The sequence below is a fragment of the Panthera tigris genome, chromosome A3 (assembly GCF_018350195.1).
Source record: "Panthera tigris isolate Pti1 chromosome A3, P.tigris_Pti1_mat1.1, whole genome shotgun sequence".
Classification (NCBI taxonomy): Eukaryota; Metazoa; Chordata; class Mammalia; order Carnivora; family Felidae; genus Panthera; species Panthera tigris.
This window is the reverse complement of record NC_056662.1, coordinates 60,952,491-60,979,656: the sequence shown is the minus strand read 5'-3', so window position 1 is coordinate 60,979,656 and position 27,166 is coordinate 60,952,491. Positions and strand designations below refer to the sequence as shown.

Genomic DNA, 27,166 nt, shown 5'->3' with positions numbered 1-27,166 from the left:
TCAGGTTTGTATGCCCTCGAGATTATGTGTTAATCAAATCTCAGGGGACTCCATGGCCTAAGTTACCAGTCACTGGTACAAGAGTACCAGAGGAGACCCCTCCCCAACACACATACACACACACACACACACACACACACACACACACACACACACACTTCCTGCTTTGATTGAAAGATCGAATTTACCCAGCCAGGTTTAACCCCTGGTGCCCTTTTTTGGGGAATGGCCACAACCCAGTCGTTTGGGATCACCACAGAAGATCATAAAACAGGCTCCTGGACCTTCCTGCTCACTCAGACCCAGAATCTTGGAGGAAGGGTTATGGGAGGCAGAAATCTGTATTTTTTTTTCAAGGCCTGGAGTAATTCTGATTAGCTGGACAGAGGTTTAAACAGGAATGACTGTTCTGCATTACTGCACACTGCTGTGGGTTTCTGTCTTTGTTAGATAGGTAGTCTCAGGATATCTGGGCTCTAATGAAGAGGCTGAAATCTTTAAGTCACAGGAGCCTTTAATTTTGCTCTGTTTCTATTCCCTTTGCCAGTTGAAGAAATCACTGCCAAAGGTGACCAGAGAGGAAGGATCCCTTGGCACTCCTACCTCTGGACAATCCAGACTATAAAGTCTCCATAAAGCTGGTTCCAGCTATTCATGGGGCTCTGAAACCACCCACCTGAAGACATAAAATAAATGACCCTTTTCAGACTTGTTTTTTTCCAGTGGCATGCCCAGTTAACCAAGGAATTTTAGAGTTTTCAGGGGAAATGTAGTATTGAAATGAGTACTTCACTTGCTGAAATGCGATTCATTGTAGGTGAAATTGAATTAAAATTGGCATTCCTTGAGCCACCTGGAGGGACATTATAATTCTAGTCTTTCCCCAAATCGTAGACGTTTTAAATTTGGTTTAAATTTTAAAGATTGGCATAGACATTGGTTGGTATATTGGTTTCATCGCTGGATCCTCACCTTGGGGTCTCAGCAGTCAGTCTGCAGCCCAGGTTCCACTCGAGAGTCAGGGCAGTGGGCTCTGAATTGGGGATGATCAATTTGCTGGTCAGTCTCTCTCACTACAAGTGTGCTTCCAGATGCCGTGAGCCAACATGGGCTCCGTCACAATGTGATCAGTGTGGGCACTTTATCACATTGTAATATGTTAGTTTGCTCGTCCTGAAGAGCATTTTATGTTGAAGTCTTAGCAACATGAATGAACGAATCACAGAGTCGGTCAGTGTTTACCACCAGGAGGGCTCGGCTGCGTCGGAGCAGCCCCGCGCCTGCGTGGGACTTCTTGGGGGAAGAGGCAGGCAGGCCTCCGACCTCTTCTGTGTTCAGTTGAGCCTCCTTACTGCCGGCTGCTTGATGCAGTTGCTGTAAGCGTTGAGTTGTTCGTGTTTGAACTTTGTGCTGCTCCTTAATCATCCATGTCGCCCTCCATTTCTGTGCAGATTGCAGCCCCCCTCCTGACGAGTCCAGCCCAGGTACGTGGTTTCCGTTCAAGGCTTCTGCAGATGTCTTTATAATCCTCAGGTAGTGTTTGTAGCTGAATTATCCAAGATTCCCCTGTGCTTCCAGAGTTAGGAAAATATTTTAGGAGTTTGTTCATTTGAGACACGTAGCAACTTTTCTTAGGTTTGGTGAGGGACCAGTTGGGCTGGGGACTGTGGCCTGAAGCAGGCAACCACATGCAGTTTTTTCACTTTCCCATCATGTAACCTTTCCAGATGATTAACATCCGTGAGGGTATTGAGCTTCCTGATTCAGAACAGTACATATTTGTAAATGGTACTTCCTATGATTTCACCTGAACTTGTGAAGCATGTGAGCATTACATGGAGGGGGTGTAGCCATCCAAGTGTTGCAGTATTCATAATCACACAGCATCCTCTCTCCCGAGTCTGGATGCAGCTTAGAATTCTTAGTAGGCATTGCTGGCAGCTTTCAGTTGGAGATAGTGCTAAAAACGGAATCTTTTTGCTGCATTTGCACGTAGAAGTCAATGTGCATGGCTCTAGTTCAGGGGTCTGTAGACTGCAGCTCTGAGCCGAATCCTGTCCACTGCCTGCTCTGGTAAATAACATTTTATTGGAAACCAGTCATGTCCACTCATTCATGTATTGTCTATGGCTGCTTTTGGGGCAATGCCAGAATTGAGTAGTTGTGACAAGGACCCCATGATCCTCAAAGCCTAAAATACTTCCTATCTAGCCTTTTACAGAAAAAAGTGTGCCGACCCCTGCTCTAGTTCATGTTGAGTTTCCTAGTTGTGGCTTGTGGGTTTCCCAGAGTGAGCATGAGACCCCCCAAATAATATGCTTTTGCTTACACCCAAAAAACCAGCTACCCAATCGGTCTGATGATTGCATATTTCTGACTGGATATAAATGTGAGGTAGCAGGATACCTGTGTTATATCTAGAGTACAGCGAACTGGTGATTTGGGAATTTACGAAACTCTCTGTCAGTTTTAGTGAACCCTCTCAGCTCACATAGCACCATGAATTTTATATCAGCTGTGTCATTTCTAGAAGCGCTGGTGGCTTGTCCACAGTTAATGTCAGTGAACTAAAATGGTTCCCTGCCAAGAGTTCCTTTGGCTTTTCCTGGAGAGCCATATTTTATCTTGGTTAACACACACATTTTTTTCTCTCACTCTTTCTCAATCTTCCTCCCTCCTTTCCAACTTCCTTCCCTCCTCAGTTAATGAGGGGAAAAAAATGCAAAAGCAGGGTATGGATTTGAAAAAAAACTCTTCAAAGTTATCCAAAGTAGCATGGTCCATGGATTGACCACTAGTCAGTGAGCATTAACAGACTGTCAACTAGACAAGGAGCTTATTACCCCCCCTCCCCACCCAGAAGTGAATCAGCTGCATCACTAAGGACAATGTTTAGTTGGGCTGATTTTTTTTTTCATAGCAAGTCTTTCTCGACGAAGGGAGCAGAATATGACACCGTCACCAAATGTAATATCCCAGATACCTTTACTAAGCTAGGTCCTGGTAGAAGTCTCATTACTGTCCCTGAAATCCATTTTGTCTAGAAGTTTCTAATTATAATTTTTCTTCATATTCCCCCAAATTTATTTCCCCCTCAACCCCTACTCTCTATTTGGCAGAAGCAACCTGACACAATAAAAATAACATGGAGCTTAGGGTCAGTCAGACACATACAAATGCCAGTTCTTTTTGTGTCTGGGAAGACACTTAACCTCTCTGAGCCTGTTTCCTTACCTGTATTATTAATATTCTTTCTGTCGATTAAATGAGGAAACAGGTAAAGCACTGACAGGTTTTTTTTAATTTTTTAAAATATTTATTTATTATTTTTGAGAGACAGAGAGAGTGTGAGCAGGGGAGGGGCAGAGAGAGAGAGAGGGAGACTCAGAATCCCAAGCAGGCTCCAGGCTCTGAGCTGTCAGATGTGGGGCTCAAACTCACGAGCCATGAGATCATGACCTGAGCCGAAGTCAGACACTTAACAGACTGAACCACCCAGGAGCCCCAAAGCACTGGTTGGTTTTATGTACACGGTGGCTGGCACTCTTACTGAATTCTGGAGCCATCCAGGCGTGTGTGAGCCCTCCTCTGGGAAGATGCCAGGCTCCTCTCCCATCCAGACCCACATCTTTTCTTCAGGACAAGATCCCAGTGCTTCTTAACCATTCTTCCTTTATTCCCAATTTTTTTCAGAGTTTTTCCCCCCTAATGTAACAAAACTGCATCATACTTAAATGGATTTTTTTGAAAGAGAAGTAGAGAAGCAGGTAAAATGAAAAAGTATTGCATGGAGAAGATTTGCTTAGTCAGCTAAGACCACTTGTACTTTCTGATCATTTTCAGATTAAAATGATGATAATTTGCATATTAATTGCATAGGTACCTGCACGTTAATGGAAAAGCAAAGTAAAACCGGCAGCATTTGCTCTAAGAGCATTTACTTCTCAGTTAATGATGTCTACCTTTCCCCCAATTATTTGGCTATGAAAATTTAGTTGCCATTGTCTTTTTTGATCGTTGCTGAATATAACTTGCATGCAACAGAGTTCTTCAAAGAAACAAAAACATGGCCTCTGAGATTTCTCAGAGGAAGAAAGAGACTTGGATGTTATCCAGCAGAGCTCTTCCATTTTACTAAAAAGGACTCACGTGGCCAAGGGGTCAAGAGACTTGTCCATGGCCAGCACTGCTCAGCGGCAGCTGGGGCCCAGGACACATATTTTCCACTCCTCGGTCCAGTGTTCTCTGTCACCATGAGTTCTTTGCTAAGACCTTTCCTGCTATAGACTTTCTAAATTTAAGCCTGCCTTTTTTTTTTTTTTTTTTAAATTACAGATATAAATCCTTGTCCACATACGGTGTGCCTGCATACACAGTTAGATCATTTCCAGACTTTGAATGGATTCACGTACTTGAAAATCTGCCTCAACTGAACACTGAGTATAGGGAAGTCCTTTTGCAAGGTTTAGGCATTTCTCTAAATCTGTGTCTCAACAAAGTGCTACCCATACAGTTTGAGAGAGTGAAGCTCGTCTCCCTTCACTCAGGGTTTTGGATTCTGTTTGTCTAAGACAGAGCTTACCCTTTCTCCCCAGTGCAGTGACGTCTGTGGGTGTGGTGTCACTCGCACCTCATCCTGAGTGCCGTGTGCTGCCTGGGCTCCACTCCCTGCCTGCGCAGCCTCTGCTGTGGTGGGCTCACCCAGTGGTGACAGTCAAATGCTTCTTTCTGGGCTTGGTGACCTGTTATAAATAGAACTGATGAGGGCATGTCTTTTCTCTTTTAAATGCCTTCTAAATAGGGAGGTAAAAAAAGAGCCAAAGCCCAAAATACCTTTGACTCTGTTTTTCTACCCTGAGGTTCTATTTTTTTTTTAAAAAAAATTGTTTTGGTACAGGGTCACAATTTCCTAATACCTCTAAGAGAAAACTAAACTAGAAATAGAGGGTAGCGGGCAGGGAGTTTGGGGACGGGGAAGAAAGTGCAGAAGCAGGGGATATTCTGAGAGCTGAAAACACGGGAAACCATGTGGAACAAACGGTCTTTCCTCCAGACGTGGAAAGCGAGAATGTACCACAGCCACACACTGGCTCTGCAAGGGTGGAGTTGTCCTTTGCTCTAGAAGGATGGGGGCTTTTGCCTTAATACCTGGGTCAAGAGAAGCAAGATAACAGGTCACTTTTCTGGGTGCCCTTCTCACCCTGGGTGAAGGAACAGTGGTGAATTGCAGATGACTCACAGAAACTTTTTTGTCATTTTCCTCAAAAGGAATAATCCTGAGCATTTATGTATATAGCCCACAGTAGGTTAGGGAAACAAGGCCTACATCATTGGTCCCACAGTAGGTCCCCTCTTTGTTTACTGGAAAAGCTTCAGGCCAGAAGGTTGGAGACTGGGTTGGTTCCAGGCAGAACTTAGTGCCAGTTCTGGGCCGGAGCTTGGGCCGAGCAGAGATATAAGATGCAGAAGGGGTGGGGAGGGGGAGGGGGGAAGTATGAGGGTTAGGGTCAGGCAACTTGCTAAACTTATAGAACCTAATTCTTAAAGTTTTCCTCCTCACACGTCTCCTTTCTCGTGCCCAGGTGAATGGAGTGAGGCCCTTTACCCCCTGCTGACCACCCTCACAGACTGTGTGGCCATGATGAGTGACAAGGCCAAGAAGGCAATGGTCTTCCTGCTCATGCAGGACAGCGCTCCCACCATAGCCACGTACCTGAGCCTGCAGTACCGCCGGGATGTGGTCTTCTGCCAAACTGTAAGCCCCGGGAGTGGCACGGAAGCCCATGGGCACCTCCACCCTCAGAAAACACAGGCTTAGGAACTTGTTCTCTGGCTTCACCCTGAAAAAACCAAGGTTGACAATACTTCCACCTGCCTGTGGCTCTTGAAGTTATTTACTAGAGAGGTCTAGATTTCAACATGGAGGGAGGAATCCTACTCGATAAGTCTGTATTTAGGAGAGGGTCTGAGTCCACCCTTGTTCCTCCCCATGGAAGTGGCACTGGTGGGTTGGGCACATCCGCGGCTCCAGCCTGAGGCATGCTGCATTGTGCATGACACAGGCCTCTTTGCCACCTTTTTTCCTACAAAGGAGTTTAGTGAAGGAGACACGATTATTGCTGTCAGTGCCTTAGTTCTGCTGCTTGTGCACAACTGCTGTGATAATTTCTGTTCTCTTTTGGAGAATGTCACGAGTTTGGTTGATGCGAGTTACCAAAAGCAAAGTGAACAGTGATAGAAGGTCAGGCTGGTTCTCTGCAGGTCCACCGGCCCATCCTTGTGAGGCCTGTTTCATCCCACAGAATATCTCCCACTGAGGTAACTTGCAGAGTGACCGTGTTGTCTCTCACTTCCGTTCTTTGTTATGATCACTTCAGTTTCCAGCCAGAGCTGGTATGAATCTGTGAGTATACAGGACCTTTTCACGGTGGGAAATTAATTCTAGGCTTCCAGAAGGTTCTAGCCCAGGAGGAAGCCCAGGCAGTTCAGGTTGGAAGCTTAGCCAAAACCAAACCAGCCTTTGGGAGCAATAGGAGTGGCAAGCCTGGAGTACTGTGCGCCCTCCCCATGGCCTCTGCCCCGCATGGCCTCAGAGCTGAGTGCTCCCCACACCCCAGATGGAGGGGGAAGAGGTGCTGCTGCGGCCCAGCCAGAGCCGTGAAAGTGGAGAAACTCAGGGCCAAGGGCAAGGCACAGGCTGGTAGCCATTTAGTGAGGAGGTGTCTGTCCCCCTCACAGCTGCTTCACCTCGTGTCTCCCCCACAGCTGACTGCTCTCATCTGTGGCTTCATCATCAAGCTGAGGAACTGCCTGCATGATGATGGCTTCCTGCGCCAGCTCTACACCATTGGGCTGCTGGCCCAGTTCGAGAGCCTGCTGAGCACCTATGGTGAGGCTCCAGGGGCTCCCACACACCCTATGCCTCCGGGATCCTGGGGGTATTGGGCAGTACGGACGTGTGTGATTCCCATTCTTTCTTCCCAGATAGTTTTCTAATTGCGCATGCTGATGAAAATAAATCTAAACATCATCAAAATATGCAAGAACCAAATAAAAGTCCTATGTAGTTACAGACACACACATCCATAGTTTGTTTTATTGTTGTTGGTTGTTACAAAGATCTTTCTGGTTGAGGATGGATGATAATTATTTAAGCAATGTTCCTGTGGGACATTGGGCCGCTTCTGAATTATTCTTTTTTTTAAGGTTTTTTTTTTTTTTTTTTTTTTAACATTTATTTATTTTTGAGAGACAGAGACAGAGCATGAGCAGGGGAGAGGCAGAGAGACAGGGAGACACAGAATCCAAAGCAGGCTCCAAGCTCCGAGCTGTCAGCACAGAGCCCGTCATGGGACTCGAACTCATAAACCGCGAGATCATGACCTGAGCTGAAGACGGATGTTCACCCAACTGAGCCCCAGGCGCCCCTGAATTATTCTTATGAAAACATTGCTGCCATAGGTCTCCACACACAAGTCTGTGTGTGCCTCTCGGCCCATTTCTGCAGCCACTACATTATTGGAAGGAATGTTTCTGGGTCAAAGGGCAGGAATATTTTTAAATTTCATAGATATTCCCAAATTGCCCTCTAAAAAGACTCTTCTTCCTACTTTCATTTTTTTATTCTGAGAGGATAAAAATGAATAACTTTTTAGAAGTATTTGTCAGTCTTTAGAGTTATAAGACGTCAAGTAAATGCCAAGCACTATGGAGTGTAGGGATCCAGCCCCAGTGTGCTGTTTTGCTGTCTCTGTCCATTTCTAAAGCGCCAGCTTTGCTTTCTGAGACTCCATACATGCCAGTTTTCTGCCCCACACTTCCCCTCACCAGAGAGGGCTGTGAGTCGTGGTGCATGTTTCCACCAGCCGAGCTGCTGAATGTGGCCGCGGGGGATTTCAGTAGCTGCCTTTCCCCATGGAGAAGTGGGTCAGCTGGTGAAGAGGCTGAGACAGTCCCCGTCTCGTCACACCACGCCTGATCCCATCACCTCCCACAGCTCTGTGGCTGTGCTGAGCCCATGGGGCAGGTCCCCTCCACCTGACCTCCTTCCATCCGTCTCTCGCATCCAGGTGAGGAGCTGGCCATGCTGGAGGACATGAGCCTTGGAATCATGGACCTGAGGAACGTGACCTTCAAAGTCACTCAGGCCACTTCTAATGCATCAACAGACATGCTGCCCGTCATCACTGGAAATCGGTAGAAAGATTTTTTTTTTAATTCTCAGAACTAGCACTGTGTTTTAATTTATGTTCGTTACATGTGATGTACTTTCATTTTTGTTTTATTCTGTTTCATTCAGTTAAAAATCTTGATCCTAGCCTTCCACATTAATTTCACAGACCTGTAAATGTTCATGACCAGCAGTTTGGAAACCACTGAGCTGGACGGCCAGTCTGCACTCCAGTATCGAGGCCAGCTTGGTTTTCCTCTTCTCACTTACCTCCTATCCTGCCTCTCCCCTGTCCCAGCCCTCACCCATCCTCTGGCTCTCTCCACTGTTTTGCAGTGATGGGTTCAACGTGCGGATCCCTCTGCCGGGCCCCCTGTTCGACGCCCTGCCCCGGGAGATCCAGAGCGGCATGCTGCTGCGGGTGCAGCCCGTCCTCTTCAATGTGGGCATCAATGAGCAGCAGACACTAGCCGAGAGGTGCGTGCCTGGCTCTCGTGGGGGCCGGGGTGGCTGGAGTGCTCTTGTGAGGTGCTGTAGAAAATGTCCTTAGCCCTCTTCAGGCTCTGAGTGCTGCGTAGACTTTGTCATACCTTCCTTCTTTTGGCCAACAGTCTTCAGATGCAGCCATATACCCAGCCCTGTGTTTGGTGCTAGGGACACAAAGATGAGCCAGATGTGGTCTGTGTCCTCAAGAGACTTGGGCTGGTAGGAGAGAGATGTGGACACAAGGATGAAGATGAATACAGGGAGTAGGGGTCCTAACAGGAGACCCAGGGAGAGGGTGTGAGAGAGGGCTTCCTGGAGAGGCTGATGGTTAAATTGGGTTTTGAAGAGTAAGTAGGAGTTGGTCAGATGAGGAGGTGAAGGAAAGACCTGGCATCTCAAGCCAATAAGCCTGAGCAAATGCAGGTGGGGACAAACCATTGGGGGTGCTGAAGGGCAAGGTCCCAGACCAGGATGGGCAGCGGTGAGGTTAGAGAGGCCTGTATGCCAGGCTGAGAGCCATGCCTTGATTCTAAAGGCCTTTGTCTTGTAAACTCCCTCCAGGGTCCCCTACCAGGCAACAGGGAACAGTCACATGTGCCCATGTGTGCAAGTGTGTGTGTGCACATATTTATGTGTGCTGGAGAGGAGGAGCGTTTGGGCATGTGTAATGACCTTCCACTAGTAGGTGAAAATCTTCCCTGTTTTATCATTACATCCATGTGGCATGTGTGTTTTAGAATTTAGAACATGTCTTATTCATGTGGGTTTTTAAAGCACTTGCTGTAAAGGGAATTTGGTCGCTAGGATGATGTGCCATCTTCCTGTTGGGCCTCTGGAAACCAATCACCCCTACATAGGTGTAGGTCACCCCCACTTAGCAAATGTGGTTGCTGGTGGGAGACATCGAAGAAGTTTGAGTAGAGCAGGACACAATCTCATCTACGTTTTAAGTGGTTCGCTTATTGGCCATGTGCTGGAAAGATATGAGGGTGATAAGTGTGATGAGGAGGTTGTTGGAAAGTCCAGGCCAGAGGTGGTGAGCTGGGTCAGGCAGGAGTAGTACGGGTAAAGAAGGGGCAGACTGGAGGGCTATTTCAGTGGTGAAATGGAAGGTGTGGTTTGTAGTTACGCAGGGTATGAGAGAGATGGTGGAGAGAATAACAGGCTTCCAGGTCGGTTGGTGAGGGGGTGTTTCCATCTACTGAGCCCAGAAACCAGGAAGAAGATCGTGCTCAGGGACAGATGGGGGCCACCTTAAGCTGAGGCCACTAGCTCAGGAAGCAGAGACCTCTGAGGTGCGAGCAGAGCTGGAAGAACCCACTTCAGGGAGAGTGGGCAATATCAGGGGCCCGGTCAGGAGGTGTCCCAGGGAAGACGGTAATGCTCCCTGTGTCTGGCTGCTGCCGTTCTTGATGACTGCAAGAGCAGTTTCTGGCAAGGGCTGAGGCAAGGCCATGTCACAGTGAGCAGAGGGGCAGGTAGAGGAGGGTGAGACAGTGGGGATGGGGAAGACTTGGTGAGCACAAGGTCTTTGCTCATTTATCTGCTTTTGGGACACTCTCCCCTCAGCTCATAAACAAGCCCAGCTCACTGTGTCCTGGGGCAGTCCCCGAGGGAGCAGGTGCCTAGAGGAAAAGCCATTGTGGGCATTGGGGTGAATGGACTGTGGTGGACCCACAGGAGGGAGTCCTGCTCTTTTAAGGGTGACATGGGATCGTGAAGAGGCTGATGTGCAGGGAAGTCCCTCAGCAGAGCAGTAGTGGAGCTGGACTGGGCATCCGGGCCTTAGACTTCAGAGCCTGCCAGTATTAATGACCATCTGGGGGTCTTTCTCAACGGTGACTTTCCTCTTCCTCTACCTTACACATCTGGCATGTCCTGGCTACCTGTGAGGCATGCACAGGATGAGTCTGCATAGAGAGAAGAGAGCTAGGGCCTCCCATACAGTCCAGGAGGAACAGCTAGTCGGGTGTGATTATTTAGTGGGCAGTGTGACTTCAGCTTCAAGTACAGGACTGTGTCCTCACATCCCAGCCAGAGCCCCATTGCCATCCCCTCTCCTAAGCACCCCCGGGATGGGAGGATGGGGACTCACAGTGAGTGGCTGTGAGAGGGGTTTCTGTGTATGCTCACCAGGGTCTGGGACAGATGGAGTTCTGTAATCTTTTAGGCACATTTGTAACAAATGTGTGTGGTTCCTGCTAATGAAATGTATTTAAACATGTCACCAACACAGCAGAGATGACCGTATGCTTGGGAGGAGGGAAGTGGCTTAGAATATAGATGTGCACAAATAATGCTTGAGAGAATCCATGTTGTTAGCTTCAAGGCAGTTATGTTCATGCTGGAAGGAAGTGTCATTCACTAATGGTGTCCCCGTATGACCTCCGAAGGTTTGGTGATACGTCTTTACAAGAAGTTATCAATGTGGAAAGTTTGGTGCGGTTAAATTCCTACTTCGAGCAGTTTAAGGAAGTTTTGCCTGAAGATTGTAAGTATTTCTTCACTCACGGTAGGTTTCTTTTTCACCTGCTGTCTGTCTTGTGTCACCCTGGGTGTTTGAGCCTTTCCTCCCACCAACCATCTGGATGCTGCATCCATGTGCACGACTCCTCCTTGGCTTCCCTGTCCCTCTGGAAGCCTGTTCATCTGCTCAGACTTTGCATGGTGTGAATCCCCACCCAGAGAAGCTTCCCTCAGGCCACCGCCCTTGCTGATTCTTCTCTGGCCTGCCCGTTCTAACGTGAGGCTTTGTCACACGCTGTCCCAGTCCCTGGCGTGCATTGATGCTGTGGTGCATGTTGTGCTCCTACTGGTAGGGCAGATGGGACCGCAGAGGCAGGGCCCCCACTCGGCCCCGCGCTGGTGTGAACTCCCCCTGCACCTGCATCTATATAGCACATAGAGTAAGATGCTGGGCAGACACTTATTGCCGTGGGGGGCGAGAGTGCCCCTGTCTGGGTGTCCCTGGAGGCAGTGGAGAGTGACAGTAGCCATCACAGCTGACAGCCCTCTCTGTGCTGCTGGACTCAGGCAAGAACCCAGGGTTAAGCACACTATGTGTACATGGGGAACTCTCTCCTGATGTCAACCCGGTACATGTTTACTGAGCACCTGCCCCATATGAAGCACCACGGGACCCAGTGATGAAAGAGACTGGACCCTGCCTGGATAGGAATAGGCTCTGCCTGTCTGTGCTGGCACTGTCCCAGCCAGTAGGGGGGCACCCCCAGGTGAAGGTGGCAGACTCCAACCCTGGGTAACACCAGTGTCCTCTAAAGGGGACTGCCAAGAAGGGAAGACGTGAAAAGGCTTCATTTGCATTCCCGGATCACTGATGTGCCGGGGCGCTGTGCTGTGCTTTGCACACATTTCCACACTGACTCCCCATGATAGCACAATGAGGTAGGTGTTAGTTTTGGTCGCAGGGAAGAGTTAGCCTGGCTCTGAGGCTTGGCGCTTAGTGGGCGAAGGTGTCCTGTTAGGAGATGCTGTGTCACAAGGGACCGGGCTGGGGAGTTGACTTCAGGGATTCGTCTCAAATAAGCTAGAGTGTGCTGATTGACTTGGAGGAGGGGTGCAGACCACCGGTGCAGTGTTTTCTCCCAGTGGAGGTGGCTTGGGAAGAAAAGGTTCAACAGACAAGCCAGAGAGAGAGTCCTTGGAAGCAGGAGAGAAGCAGTGTTACCTGGGCGCTGAAGGTGGGTGAGAGAAGGAGTGCCTGCTGACTTCTGAGGCTCATTCAGTGTGGTGAGGGCTGCAGCCAGAGCAAGTAAATGACTAAATGGTACTACCTCGATGGTCCACTCTTCCCAGAGATCGGCAGAGATGTTGAGATGGGCAGTGAGGGAAGGAGCTAGAGAAATACTGGCTGCAAGATGCAGGAGCAGCTCAGGACTACAGATTGGGGTTCTGCAGGGGTGGCAGTGTTCCCGTCAGGAAGGGGAAGAGAGCGGGCTGCTGTGGACAGGAGGAGATAAAGGATGTTCACGTCAGGCAGCATCAGTGTCCCCAGGTAACTACAGAAGTGCCAGCCCTCACTGTATGCTGGATTCACCAGGGAGGCTGGACAGTCCTGATGCCTGATTGGTGGGTGTCAGACGTTCCAGAAACTGCCCAGGTGACCAGGGTTGACAGCCGTAAGTCAAAGGATCCCCTGAGGCTTCAGCTGAAGGTCACCAGTACCTGGGCCTTCGAAAACCCCCAGGTAGTGAGGCGTCCTCGTGTGCTTCAGCAGTGATCATAGTTGAAAGTTACAGATTTGTCAAATCCTTCCCAGGCCATCTACATACTTTACGTGGATTAGCTAACGTGATCCTCACAGCAGCCTTGGCAGGTGGGCCTGATTCCACACCATTTGACATTTGGGGATACCAAGGCAGAGGGTGAGTCCCCCAGTGAGGGAGCCCAGGCTGGAGCCCATATTCCAACTGCTGCAGGGGTCAGAGACAGTGCAGCCACCCAAGCTTGGACCAGAGGGACAGAGGCCATGCAGAGGATAGAGTGGGCACAGTGAGCCATGTGGTCAGGAAGTGGGAGTTCTGTGCTCAGCATCTTGGAGGGTGGCCTGTTTCCAGTGATGTGAGACCCAGGAGATGTGCACATAGGCTGGTGATGAAAGTCAAGGAAGGGTGTGGCCTATAGGACAAAAGCAGCCCAGGTGTGGGCCTCTCCAGGGTGGGCCAGTAGCACTGGACCGTGATCTAGGATGCTGGGGAACAGCAACCCAGTGTGCCTTCAGCCCCAGGAGAATCGGGGCTCTGTGAGGCTGAGGAAGTGGAGCCCAACCAGTGAATACCTCCTAAGTCTGCTCAGTTCATCAGTGGACAGATGTGCTCTGAGTGGGGCCGTGGGGGCCTGGGGAAGAAGCTGCGGCCAATTTTGGGAAATAACATGCTATGTCTCCTCCAGGAGACAAGCTTGCCTCCTCTGGCCTCCCACAGCCTCCATCACAGACTGAGCCCTCACAGCAGGAGCCCTGTTTCCATGTCTGTTTCTGCCCCAGTCTCCTGATCATCATGGTGCTGGGCACATACCAGGTGCATGAAGTTATTAGCATAAGATCCTTGGTGCACCAGGGTGAGCTTGTGTGGTAGAAACTCTATGTGCAGCTGGATCTCAAAATTCCATGTATTTGGTTTTAATTTGGGAATTCAAGCACCATGGGTGTTTTCCTTGGATAAGATCTTGAGGCTCTTCTCTTTTTCTCTGATGATCCTGGTGTTTGAAAATCCCAGGTTTCTTCGGTGAGGTGATCGGACTGATTTTCCGCTTCAAGTGGTCCTGGAAGGGCTGGAGACTGTCACGGTGGCAGAGGGAGGCTGTCAGAGTGGGTCACTCCAGAGTGGACATTCGGAGTGGACGTTCCCTAGGGCTTGCCAAGCCCACTCAGTGGTCGAGACCCACTGTCCTGAGTATCCTCTCCCTGTGGGGGCACTGAAGACCAGATGGATCATCTTAACTCCCTCCCACCCTGGATGACCCCATGTCTGTGCTCCAGCCTCACTGACAAGCTAAAAGAAGATGAGTGTTTGCGCTTTGCAGGTGGGCCTGAAGTGGCCTTGAAAGTTAAGTGCTCTCCATGCCAGCAGCCAGGACCAATCCCTAAGCACATCCCCCCTTCTTGTTTAAGTCACACTACACTGTCAGCTTGGCCAGGAGCTCATGCCACAATGGCTCCCTTGGTCCGCAGTTCTGGGTGCAGCGCTGGCTCTCATGGACTCCTCCTGTCTTGCAGGCCTACCTCGATCTCGGAGCCAGACCTGCCTCCCAGAGCTGCTGCGATTTCTGGGCCAGAACGTACATGCCAGGAAGAATAAGAACGTCGACATTCTCTGGCAAGCTGCTGAGGTAGTAACCTCGTTATAGTGAGGGGAAGAATGTTATTGTCGCCCTTGTTGCCAAAAATAATTATATTAATAAATAAAAATCTCAGCCAGGAGTGGAGAGAGCAAATTTCTCCATATGGACACAGAAGAAAGTCACTGAATATGTCCAAAACTCTGAGAGACACTGAAAGTTTCCTGTGAGTTCATTACTTTAGGGCTGCCTGAATTCTGATAAGCTTGACACACACTCTCTCCCCTGAGACATTTAATAACCAAGCTGATGACAGTTGTCACCTTCAGAAGCCTCGGCGATCGATACCAGCTAAAACTCACTGCCGACTGCATCTTTTAATAGGTTCAAAAGTAGACCATAGTGACCTTGGCAATCTCTTTTCACACAGTATTTTTTGTACATTGCAGTTTGGATCTCCTCTTTTCCTAAGCACTTAGACTTCTGGTATATTCTCATAAAAGTAATTGTGTAGTTTCATAGCTAGCCTTTCACTCTCCCCTGTTAAAGAGGCACTGGGACCTGCACGCGTACACTCAGGAGCACGAGTGATCCCCAGAGGGCATTCCAGCTCCCAGCCTGGCCTGAGCACAGGGGAGGGATGGACATACGCCCTTCTGCTCCTGGAGGAGGAGTAGACACCGCACTGCTCACTCACACCCGGTTACCCCCCAGTTCACAGATCCCAAGTAGCAGGAGGGCTGTCCCCTGCTGCCAGTGGCTTTCCAGAGCAGCCCATTCCAGCGCTTTCCTGTTCTCCTCATTGGGAAGGGTCTCTTCCACTGCAGCAGACGGTCTCAGCTGGCCATGCCGGTTGCCGGCTGTTTGGTAGACCCTGTGTTTTCGAACCTGTCTTCATGGAGCCCTCTCTTTGAACATGCCCCACTCTGTGCCTTTGTTAGTAGCTGTGGCCACTGATGCCTTTCTGTTGAATGCAGCTGTGAAGAGTGGACGCTCCCCTCTGTATATTAATCTGTTCATTGAGCCTTTCACGTGCCCCAGCTGGGAAGACTCTGTTCATGACAACTGTGGGCTGGGGAGCTCCCCTTTCTGGGCCAGCCTGCCCGTGGAATCTTTTCACAACAGAACACATTTTGAGGCACTGAGTGACAGGAAGACAGGATATGTTTCAAATATCCTCCTGGTTCTGGGGCCTCACCTGCCCTTGCTTGCTCAGGCTGGGCCCAGCAAATAGGGTGTAGGGTGGGCTCCTGGGTGCTGGGGTGCCTCTGCAGCAGGCTCCTTTAAGGCAGAGGAGCCCCTTACTTTTAGTATGTTTTAGGGGGCTGCCCCTTGGCTGGCTGTGACAAGCCTGTTACACAGGTATCTTTGCAAGACTTCAGACACAGAGCAAGCCTTTTCTCACATGACACAGAGGCCAGGGGGTGACAGCCCAGTCCTCCACAGTGGCATAAGGCAGGCACTCCCCTGATTCACTCTCCTTAGAACAAGCATGCAGATGGCTTTACATCTGACAGTGGGTGCCAAGACCTGTTTGGGAACTGGGGTTCTGTTTTCCTCTCTCTAGACCATAGAAAAATCATTAGCTATGGCAATGATCCACCATCCTCTGTAACCAGGTCCCAAAAGCAGCCCATGCAGTCCCATAGTTTTTGTTCCCAGCAGGGGTTCAATGTACAGATTCAGAGGTGGAAAAGTCTCAGCAGCCCTTGGACACATCACTTCTTATATTTTCCAGCTGGGGAGAACAGATATTTGTGCAATGCCAAGTCACTATGGCCAATTTGGCCAGAGCTGCCCTCCTTTTCTAGGTCTTATTTATTTTCACTTCTGTGTATAATAAGAGGTCCCTGGCTAAACAGTTAGGATATCATTGGTCAGGTCTAGGCCCTCATTTTGTGGATGGGGAGACCAGCCAGAGCTCTCAAACTGGCTGATGGCCCCCTAGAGACTGGAACCTGGTGATACAGATCGCCCTGTTGGGCAAGAATGTACCTTTGGTCACCCCTGCCTGCCTTCTGGAGTTTCATTTTAGTTATGGATGCACCATTTATGAATGTAAGTGCTTACTACACATTTCTGGTTCATGAACTCTGCAGTCTGTAGAATTAGTGAGCAGGTGTATATTCACCCTCACCTCGTCAGTTACGGTTTTACGCATTGGGATTATATCACTCTTCAGCAAGCTTAGGGGATGCTTAGGGTCTTTTTTTTCCCCCTTAATAATTTTTTGTCTATTCTCAAAAGAAGGCTGTTTTCCTCCAGATGGCCTTGGCTGAACTCGTTTCGGCATCTTCTCTTTTGTCTTTCTCTAGACACAGTGCTTAGGACCATACTGTGTTCTCTACCTAGAGGCATTCCTGACAGTGGCTACATGTTCTTGGCTTTGAGAAGCAGGTGTGGTGCTGTCTCCAGGGCAGTCTGCAGTGGCTCTGATATTTCTCTGGAGTGTGACAGGGTTTTGGAGCCCACTGTCATCTAGCTTTGATTTTTCACTAACTGCGAGTATTGTTGTAGAGGTGCAGTACCTGGTACAGGTCCACAGCCCCTTACCTGAAGCTCTTGTGAGTAGATGTTTTGTAATTCACAGTTTCTGTATTTTAGAAAGGTGATATGGTATACAGTTGTGCACATATGTGTAATACAGTGGCACATCCCCTTTGGTTAATGTGGTACATATATATGATTGAACATAACCAGGAGAGTCTGGGGCAGTGCTCTGGAACTAAACTCGTTAATATTGCTTTATTGTAAAGTGTGAATATTTATACAAAATGGGTTAAATGAAGATTATAAATAGTCTCACATTGGCTCAGATATGGTCATGCTGCCAAATGAAGTTGCTGTAAACTTAAATTTTTTTTTAATTTTAGGGCTTTCAGCATTTGGGGAATGTGTACCTGGAATTATATCTAGTGGTTCAAAGAAAATGCCCCCAAAAGCCCTTCTTGTGGAAAAAGAAGGTGCCCTGGGGCAGCCTTTTTTCAGCTAGGAGGCTGCCCCACTGTGAGCCCCCGACTTGTGAAGGGAGAAGCGCACTGGCACCTAACCCCATGCTTGGCCCTGAGTGAGGCGGAGGATGGCCTGTGGGGCCTGCTGGTCAGGAGGTGGCAAAGGGGAAGCTCTTCTGAGTTCTTCCCGTCTATGCGGGGGGCATGAAGAGAGTAGAGACAATGGGTCTATGCTATGCCTTCCAGAAAGCCCTGGAGACTTGGCCAGGGACTGGGCATCCTGTGAGATGCTCTGACCTCCTGGGCTGGTCTTTGCTGCCCTGCTCTGCTAAGGGCCTGCAGCAAAGGCCTGAATGTGACGAAATGGCCTGGGCACAGTTTGGAAGAGGACAGCTGGTAAGGTCAGTGAACAGACAGTGATGCCCCAGAAAATAAGGGAGTCTGGGCCTTGAAGGAGTGGCCTGGGGGGTAGGGAGTCACACGAGGGACTGCCAGGGATGAGAGGAGGTCCCATGGGCAGTGACTTCATTTCTGCTGCTAGCTCTGGCAGGACATAGAGTCAGGGAGCAGAAGCAGAGGGAACGCTGACCCCGGGAGTTGGCATTGCCACACGCTGCCGTTGGCCATCCGAAGCCTGTGTCCCGCGCGAAGCATGTTTACATTCTGCAGTCTCCCTCTGAGCACAGCTTGTGTTCCTCTTGGCAGATCTGCCGCCGCCTTAACGGGGTCCGGTTCACCAGCTGCAAGAGCGCCAAGGACCGCACGGCCATGTCGGTGACTCTGGAGCAGTGCCTGATCCTGCAGCACGAGCACGGCATGGCCCCACAGGTGTTCACCCAGGCCCTGGAGTGCATGCGCAGGTGAGTCCCGCTGCCCAGGCCGCCCGCCCCGCCTCCCCTGGGCTCCGTGTAAACTGCAGATGAGCCGGCCCTGCTGGGGCTCCCCCTGCCCAAGTCCCCTTGACTCCACCTGGCATGCTCTAGTTTGACTTTGGAAAATTCACTGATGTCTGCCAAGTCAAACTGTTGGCACTTTCAAATTGAGACCGTGTTCTCTCCTAAGTCCAGGGGGACAAGAGAGCTAGCAGTGTCTGTGAGCAGGACTGCTCTGAAGTCAGATGACCTCGGGGCAAGCTTAGGTGTCAGGAGGTTGCCGAGGGGACTCACGTGCAGCCGTGTGGAAGTCCTTTGGCACACGGCTCCCCCTGCCTCGCCCCCGCCTTGCTGCGGCTGGAAATTAGGGCCAGAGCTTCCTCAGCAGGCATCTGCTGTTTCCACCGTGCACATATCTATCCCCTTTCAAACTTGAGTGAAGAAAACGCGTCTGCAGGTTGCACCGGTTTGCTCTGCTTCTTCTCTAGCCATCGACACAGTTTGCTTTTCTTAGCAAAGTGTCAAATGAGTGTTTTATGGTAACAGCAGCAGCCCCCACTTGTCCGTGTGCCGTGGCGACCTCACCCTAATGATGTTCTGATTCTGAGGCAGCAGGCGTGTTTGCAGAATGAAACCCGGGACTAAAAACTGTCTACTGTTGATCGATGCCTTGTTTCAAGCACTGCTGGGGAGCACCTTACCTCACATACCAAAAGAAAGGATAAGAAACCTGGTTTTCCCGTCTCCTTCAATGTAGCCACCAATGCTGTCCAAGTCTCGTTCCCAACGGTCACTCCTACTGAATGTTCTGTATCGTTTGTCCTCTCACCAAATTCTTTAAAGCGTTCAATTCTCTTATCCTTTCTGTATGTTTCTGCTGTTTGACCTTCTCACAATAATGCACAAAAGTGATGCCTGAGCTCCTGCCTCATGATAATCGCATTTTGTAGAAATGGAATTGTGTTTTCCCTGTTTTGTCTTCCCCCAGTCCTACAGACCTCTTTGTTTCCTTGGGGCTTTGTTTCCTTCCGCTGAGCCTCAGGGAAGCAGTGGAGACTCTTGAGACCCCTGCTTGGGCACCCTTGACTAAGGACCTGTCCTCACGGCCTGCCCTTCAGGCTCAGCATCCTTGATGCCATGGGGCTGGCGGGGCCTGGGATTCCAGCCACATCTGCACCCTCTTAGCTGCCAGGTGATGGGAGGGACCTCTCTGGTGAGATGCAGACCTCCACCAGAGAAGAAACATGAAAAATAGAAGGGAGATACCTGTGGTTGTCAGAGGAAAGATGAGGATCAGGTCCACTTAGTAAACCAGGCCCTGAGTCAGGTGTACAGTTGATGTGTAGACATCTATCCAGTCTCGGCCTCTGGAACAGATATGATGAAAATAATTCATTCTGACCATATCTGAGCACAAAGGTTTCAGGAGACCAGGGAGAACGGGGCTCTTTGAAAGACACAGGGGCTGCCACATCTGCTGACCTGTGGCCCACCATGGGGCTGCGTGGGCAGTACCCACATGTGCACAGATCACCTGTTGTGGTTTTCAGTGCACACAGCAAATTTTTATAACTTTTATCACATAGAAATGGGTACCCCTTGTAGCAAAATTTAAAAATATGGATAAGCCCCTACACCAGTTGTTCTCACACTTCCCCCCCAAAATTCTCCATATTCCTACTATTAACAAGAAACGGTGCTAACATTTGATGCTGACTCTTTCAGACATAGTCACATACATACACATACATGCAGGTGTGAGTGTGGTTAATGCACACGTTGGTTAATCAAGTCCCTGAATAGTGAACAAAACACATGTGTGCGCCAACAAATGCAATTATATTTGCAGTTATGCCTGTTGTTTTAGCCTACTTTTTCCATTTAACTGCTTGTGAGCACTTTCTCAGGTTAACAAATAGAGACCTTGCCATTTTCATTACATCATAATTATCCAGTTTGCTGTCATGGAATATTTAAGCTATATGTGGTTTTCAGCACCTTAAGGGTGTGGCGAATAGCCTTATGTACGCACCTGTTCACATTTGCCGCATTGATCCCTCACGTTAGAAAGTATACACCTTTGTAGGGCTTTTAATACAAATTGCCACACTCCCACCCGCTGTCCCGAATGCCTGCTCGTCCACCCTCTGGGTGTTGTCATACCTGTCACTCGTCTGGGCGCTTCTGACTCTGAAGTCGGTGTTGCTTTCCTGTATGCCAGGTGGGGACCCTGCGTCCCGAGTAGGGAAGGACCTTCCTCCCTGGGCCTCCCTCTGCCTCTCTAAAGCCCCCACTCAGCTCCAATTATGGAAGTCTTTTTAAAGATTCCTATTTACGTTTTTCTGAATTTTCTAAAATCTCTGTAGTAATGATGTATTACCTTATAATCATGTAAGATACTATTACATAAGAACCAAGGTTGGTCCCGGCCGCCTGCACCCTGGGACCCTCAGGACCCAGTAGCCCCAACAGCCTGGACGCCATGCTCACTGCCACCTGTCTGCCTGACCACACTGCAGCTCAGGCTGTCACCGCATGTGGTTGTTTTTAGGTGATTTTTTGGATTATCCCCTGTGGGGAAGGCATGAGTCTATTTGTAGACAGCAAGCCTGAGGTGGCCAGGTCGCTAGCCAGTAGTTCTGGTTGCAGTGTGGCCAGAACCTGTGGCTCAGCCAGGGGCTGGAAGGAGGCAGCAGTAAACACCGGCCATGCCTTGAGTGGAGGAATGCATTTTGGTTCTCTTGCTTTCTCGCTTGCATCTTACCAGATAGAAGAGTAGAGCATGCGGGCAAGGGTGCAGGGTGGGGAGAGGGGGTGGAGTCAAGGGGCAGAGCTGACACTTGGGCTGTATTTCTCCCAGAGGTCCAGGGTGAGCAGTGGCCAGTGCTGTGCTAGCAAATGTTTAACAACCAGCTCCCCCCCACCACCAAAAAAAATAGTGTTTGCCAATTTCTGTGGCATAAATCCTCCCACTGGGGCTGATTTCGAGCTACCAGTGTGATACCATGGAACATGGAGCTGGGAAGAGATTCGTACACTCGGCTCTTGTGAGCCACTGCCAGCTCACCGCCCATGGTGCCCCTCTGTCCCCAATCCGGAGGCTGAAACTCACAGAGCGGGCCTTCTTAAGTAGCCACAGTGACACTCCCCCACCCCCGAGACTGCCCTGGCTGCGAATGTGACAGTCAGTCAGTGCTCACATTGGAAAGAGGCCCCAGTCAGAATGGTACATCCCAGCAGAGCCGTTCTAGGGCTTCCAGGTTCTTCTGGGAAAGCCCGGGAGGTCTCTGTTTGAGGAAGGACCCCATGCTCCTCATCTCTGCGTGGATCCTCTCAGGCCACCTGCTGTGTCCCAGCGTCTCTGCTTCTGTGTCACTGTTGCCACTTTGGTGGACAGTCATAGAGGATGTGGTTCCAGAACCATTGCACCTCAGTGTATTTTTTCTGTGACAACCAAAAGGGGGAGAAAACCCAAAACTTCCAATGTGAGCTCGGGTGGATTCCATTCTCAGGGATCACCCCGTAGAGCAGTAACTCGGATAGTCGGGGACACCAGCAGCTCATGCCCTGCCACTGCTTAGCCTGACAGCCAGGATGAGTCTGAGGAGGGCTCTGCCTTTGACTGATATTTGAGGTAAATGGTCATTGTTCGGATGGTCCATCAAGAGGCAGCTCTGGCAGTCAGTGGCACCGCCCCCTGCTCAGGCATCTGTGAGAAGGTCAACCCCCCTCCCCTCAATGGTTCTTCATGTTCAGCTTGCGTTTTGGAACCCATGTCTTGGCAGCATGTGAGAGCATGGCAGGGCAGCATGGAGTCGTGCTTGGCCGGCCGAGAGAGGGCGAACATGGAAAACCATTTAGTCAACCTACATGTGTTTGTTTTTGGTAGACGACAGTATTTTTTTCTTATTTTCACTTCTCTTTCTCTCCTTTCTCCTTGTGACTGTGCTGGTTTTGTTTTGGTATTCCTTCCACACCCTTTTCTGCATATCATCTTTCCTTTCTGTTGTGGCTTCATCCCATTTTTTTTTTTAATCTTACCATTTGGTTCTCCTCTTTTTTCCATACTTTTGATAAAATCCATTGCATGTATCTCTCTTTTTTTTTTTTTTTTAATTTCCTTTGCCTTTTTCTTTTCCTTTCTCCCAAACTTTTTCCTTTTCACAGCATTGGAACACGGGAGGTAGTCACCCAGAAGAACTTGAGCGGCCTGGTGCCCATCCGAGACTTAAGACTAGACCCCAGCCTCCTCTGTTCCATCCCTTTGTTAGCCTTGAGCCCCAATTTACTGATTGTGTGGCTCTTCCTGAGCATAGCATACCTGGTGACCAAATTACGTTGCAAATGAGTATCATTACAAAAAATCAATAATAAGTCACAGGAAAAACAAAAGTGCCAGAATATGTCCAGCCACCTGTGTACCTAACTGGACAGAAGGAATGTGTCAAAGCGTGGTCTGCCAAGAAATATCTCATGCCTTACAGTTTGATGTTTTGTCGTTCTGAACTGTAAATACCTGCCAAATTATTTCACCAAGAGGACTTGTTCATTTAACTTCCGTAGAGTTTTCAGTGCTTGTAACACATTCTTACAGGGCCCTGTCACTGCATTGTTTAGCTGGCCTGGAATTACTTGTACCAAATCTCTCACCTTCTGATGTAAAGCTATTTATTACCTGTATATCTCATGTGCCGTGTTTCTGAGAGAAGCGAATTCTGTCTGGAAAGAATTTGTATATTTGATACTATTCTTTAATGTACTGCTAAACTTTCCTTTCCTTTTAAAGAGAAACGAAAAGGATAGATGCTTTATAACTGGCTCTTCAAGATAAACCTATTTAATAGGACATGTACTTTCTGCTTTCATTTCAAAGCGTAGTCCCTGAACTCAGAGTAGCAAACACTTTGCAGAACCGTTCCATTCCTTGCTTGTGTTCATGATTTCCAGTCCAAGACGACACAAAACTGTGACTGTAGTAGCACATTGTACCAAATCGGGCACATCCAAGTAATGCTGCATGTGACTTTACATTTACTCTTTTAAATCTCTAAGGATCACTAAACTGACTCCAGGAATGAACGCATACAGGAACAAAAGGCTGTTCAAGTGATAGACATTTATTTTTCTTGAAGCAGGATTTTTACATTTAAAACATTGCATCTTTAGTTACAGATTAAAGTCCAGACATCTTTTTCTTAGAAAGCAAATGTGATTCATAATAATAAGCAAAAATCAAAGGAAAAATGACCCATAAAATGAGGCCTAACCTTTGGGCATTTGTGACAGATGGAACTGGAGAAAGAAGGAGTTGCTTTGGTTTCTGCTATTAGCGCTCTCTTGGTGTAACACGGCAATGTCCAGAAAATGGGATGGTTGGTAAGCCTAACTTTTACATTCGCCAGAAGGGTAGTTGAACATCTGTAAAGGTAATACATTAAATTAAGGGGAATTCCTCAGATTTTCTATAAGAAATACTCAGTGGCTTCTCTGTTTTCTAGTTCAAATTATGTCATACTTCTGTTTTTGACCGCCAACCAGTTCCCCACACACTGTATTTTATGAAAGTGGATTTCTTTTTACCAGTCTAGAAACACTGGAGTGAATTGAGAGAAGCTGTCTTTCCCAAAACTTTTTACTCATTTGTGCCCACAAACCCAGTTTACCACAAAATCTGGCCTCCCTAGACCCTCCCCAAGATGTCCAGAACTTACCCTAGGACTCCTCTGGTTTGCCATCAGTTCTGAGTCTACTAATTGTAGAAGCAGTTAGCATGACAAATGATAGATTCAGACTTTAAATTCTAAGATAGAAGACTGTCCTCGCACCGCTGGGAGGCCCTTCTTCCCCAGACCCCCTGAGCACTGCTGGAGCCCCAGGGCAGGGTTCCTGCCTGTAGGTGGAGCCAGTCTTCTCACAGGTACAGTGTGGCCACTCTGTCTTTTCCAGAACAACTGAGGTGACCATTCCATGGCATAGCTCCTGACATCCTTCACTAGGGAGTCTCTCCGTATGCCAACACAACACTGGTCACTGTCTAACCTGTGGTTCTTTGAGAGGTGTGTTCACCTCCTGCCTCCTTCAAACTGAGGCATGTGCATCAGTGCTCCGAGGCCATTTTATTTACACTATATGAATGGGAGAAAGCAGAGTCTGCAGGCCCTTTCAACTCCCATTCCAGGCTTCCCAGTCCTGCTCTGGCTCAAGTGCTCCTGATACCCCACGGTGGTGACACGTGCTTGTGCCCACCTCCAGGCCTGGCAGAGATTGCACCCAGGTGAGGGAGGCCCTTCTGATTACAGAGAGTGTCCTCTCCGCTTCCCAGGCCCATGGGTGTTCCTGTGCCAATCCCCAGAGCCCCTTTCCAGGAACCCCCACCCAGCAAGGGGAGGCCGTGGCCTCTGAGGGGGCCTTGTGGACAGCCCGGCCTGCTCCTCACTGCCATGGCGCCAGCCAGGCCTTCCTGCCTCATGTAGAATTGGCTGCTAAGTTGACAGAGAAATAAGTTGGACAGGGTTCTTTGTCTCTTCAGGGGCTGAGTCAAAAGGCAGTACATTCTACCTGTATGCTTGTGAGGGTAGCACAAGAAAGGACACCAGGAGGTCAGCCTAGGCTGTGAATTGTTGTTGTTGTTTTTCTTCAGAACATCTGAGGAAAGAGACTCTGTATGCTCGCCCTTTGTGTGCTGAGTTTTAGTATCACTAAGGCTTTTTACTTACAAAGTCAGACTAAATACATACGTCTTTTCTGCTTTAGTGAGAAATAGGCTGGATGAAACAAACATGGGAAGATGATTCAAGAAAGGGGAGTCTGGTACTTGATGATGATGGTTTTCAGGCTGCCACTGAGGTGATACTGGCTCTGGATGGGACACGGTCAGTGGCTGCCAGCACTAGATATTCAGGATCACTAAGACCCTAGTGCGTTCAGATGGGTTCTAAAGTGGAAGATCCACACCAGAAAGGGAAAACCAGAGGACTCCCTAGAACCAGTTGTCATTTGGGTTTCCATTCTAATTTCTCATTCAAAAAATGGATGTCCTTGAAATAATTTACCTATAGAATAAAAACAATCGGGGAGCTTTGAAATAATTAAATCCCTCTTTCTAAACTCTACCCAAGACCTTCTCAAAGTGTGCTGTTGACAACTAAAAACTATGCAGCCAATGTGATCTATAGAAGTGTTCTACCTTAGGACAGGAGGCTGGCGGTGGGGAGCCTTCTCAGTGGGGACTGCCAGTTAGCACGGCACGCCCTCTCCTCTCTGCACATAGCAGCCTCCAGCATTAGTGCCAGAGCTCATGCAAACATGTGATGACAGTGTCTACGTGCCATCAGCCTCACCCAGGCAGATTTGGTAAATTCAAAACATTTGAGAAAAGTAAATACGATGTGCTTTAGAAATTAAATTGCATTGAAAGTGTAATCTTGATTACAATTTCGTGTGTAACGAATTCAGCCAGTTAACCCGGTAATTAGCTTCCTTAACATATGTAAATAAAAGATAATGTCCGAGTGGACAAATTATTCTTCTTCGCTCCTCAAAGCAGTTCGGCATTTAATAGTGATAGGTGGTGTTTGAAAAGTGTGTGCATTTGTATATAAATAGAGAAGCCATATCTGAAATAGTTTGATAATGTGAGAGCTTCCAAAGATTAAGACTAACTGTGCATAGGAACTTATAGCTTCTGCTTTAAATGGAATTATATTTTTATCCGATTGCTGGATGTTAGACAAACATGATCATTATTGATTCTAGGGCCTCCCTGCTCGTCTGGCCTAGGCTTTCAGCTCTGATGACACACGTCTCACTGAGGGCTTGAGGCTCTGGTGACAAGGAAGCATAGCTGAGTTACTAAATTACTTAATAACAAATCAGGTGGATACTTTTCTAAAATACCTGAGCTTATCTTTTGAATAAAATTACTGTCTTACCAAAAATATTTTACATGTTCTTGATAATAAGACTGTCATTTTCACTTTAAAAGGCTTGAGCAGTTGCCACTGATATTTTTTTAAAATGCATGACATAATGGTCTTCATAAAATTTGAAATATTTTTTTTAAATCACTATTTCTTGGTAACTCCAAATTTTACATCTCATAAATGGGGATTTTTGTACTGAATTTGATAACTAGTTGACTTAATTGCTAGTCTTCGAATAATACAAAAATGTAAAGTTGTACTGTGCTTATAGGAAGCCGTTTATATTTAGAATTGCTTTTTCCTGTTAATTTGGTGTCTACAGCAGACCATTTCCCAAAGAACTCCCCTGATGCTCTCATTTGGGAACGAATGTGAGGCCTGCCTGATGTCTCATCCTCCTGTTCAGCATTTGCTCTGCCCACTGGGTTGCCATGACAACCCTCCATCCAGTACAGCTGGGGATGGTGCTGGTAGCCGGTTCTCTAGGGAAGGGCACCTGTGGGCTCTCACTGGCTCTGCGGCACCCCTGTGAGAGGTGACCACAATGAGGACAGCCCGCCTAGAGAAGGTGACTGGCTACCACGGGGAGATCTCAGTGGGATGACTCCTTCATGACATGTCTAGCCCTGATGGCTGTGCAGACCCCTCGTGCCACCACTGCATGAGCCCACTGATTGCTCTGTACCCAGGACAGCTGCCTCCTCAGTGGGGACAGCATGTTAGAGCAGCCTTCTCGGCCAGATGGCTTTGCTACATTCTGCAAGGAAAATGAGCATTTTCAATTTGAGGTGATTCATAGCTGTTGCTAATAAGAAAAATGCAGCTCTTTAAAAGCTTTGGTAAGAGTAGCAATATTTCTTTTTCCATTTAATTTGTGACATAACAGAACCTTTGAACTGCAAATTATGATAGAACCCAAATTACTGGACATGAAAACCATTACGTGAAAACCATCAACTTAAAACC

The 27,166-nt window shown here is 48.4% G+C and overlaps 1 protein-coding gene across 10 annotated transcripts in view; it reads left to right on the top strand.

Moving 5' to 3' along the window:
* Window positions 1–27,166, top strand: part of INPP4A (inositol polyphosphate-4-phosphatase type I A) — a 155,790-nt gene that overhangs the window by 105,424 nt on the left and 23,200 nt on the right. For 8 of the 10 annotated variants that reach the window (XR_006215660.1, XM_042981217.1, XM_042981216.1 and 5 more), the window contains 8 exons: window positions 1,452–1,484; window positions 5,583–5,755; window positions 6,766–6,889; window positions 8,070–8,196; window positions 8,507–8,647; window positions 11,050–11,147; window positions 14,394–14,506; window positions 18,112–18,266. Coding sequence is in view for 9 of the 10 variants with exons in the window: in XM_042981217.1 (XP_042837151.1) it covers window positions 1,452–1,484; window positions 5,583–5,755; window positions 6,766–6,889; window positions 8,070–8,196; window positions 8,507–8,647; window positions 11,050–11,147; window positions 14,394–14,506; window positions 18,112–18,266 (964 nt within the window). In the remaining variant the exon portion in view is untranslated. The remainder of the gene's footprint in view (window positions 1–1,451; window positions 1,485–5,582; window positions 5,756–6,765; window positions 6,890–8,069; window positions 8,197–8,506; window positions 8,648–11,049; window positions 11,148–14,393; window positions 14,507–18,111; window positions 18,267–27,166) is intronic. The other 2 variants (XM_042981218.1, XM_042981215.1) reach the window with 1 other exon arrangement.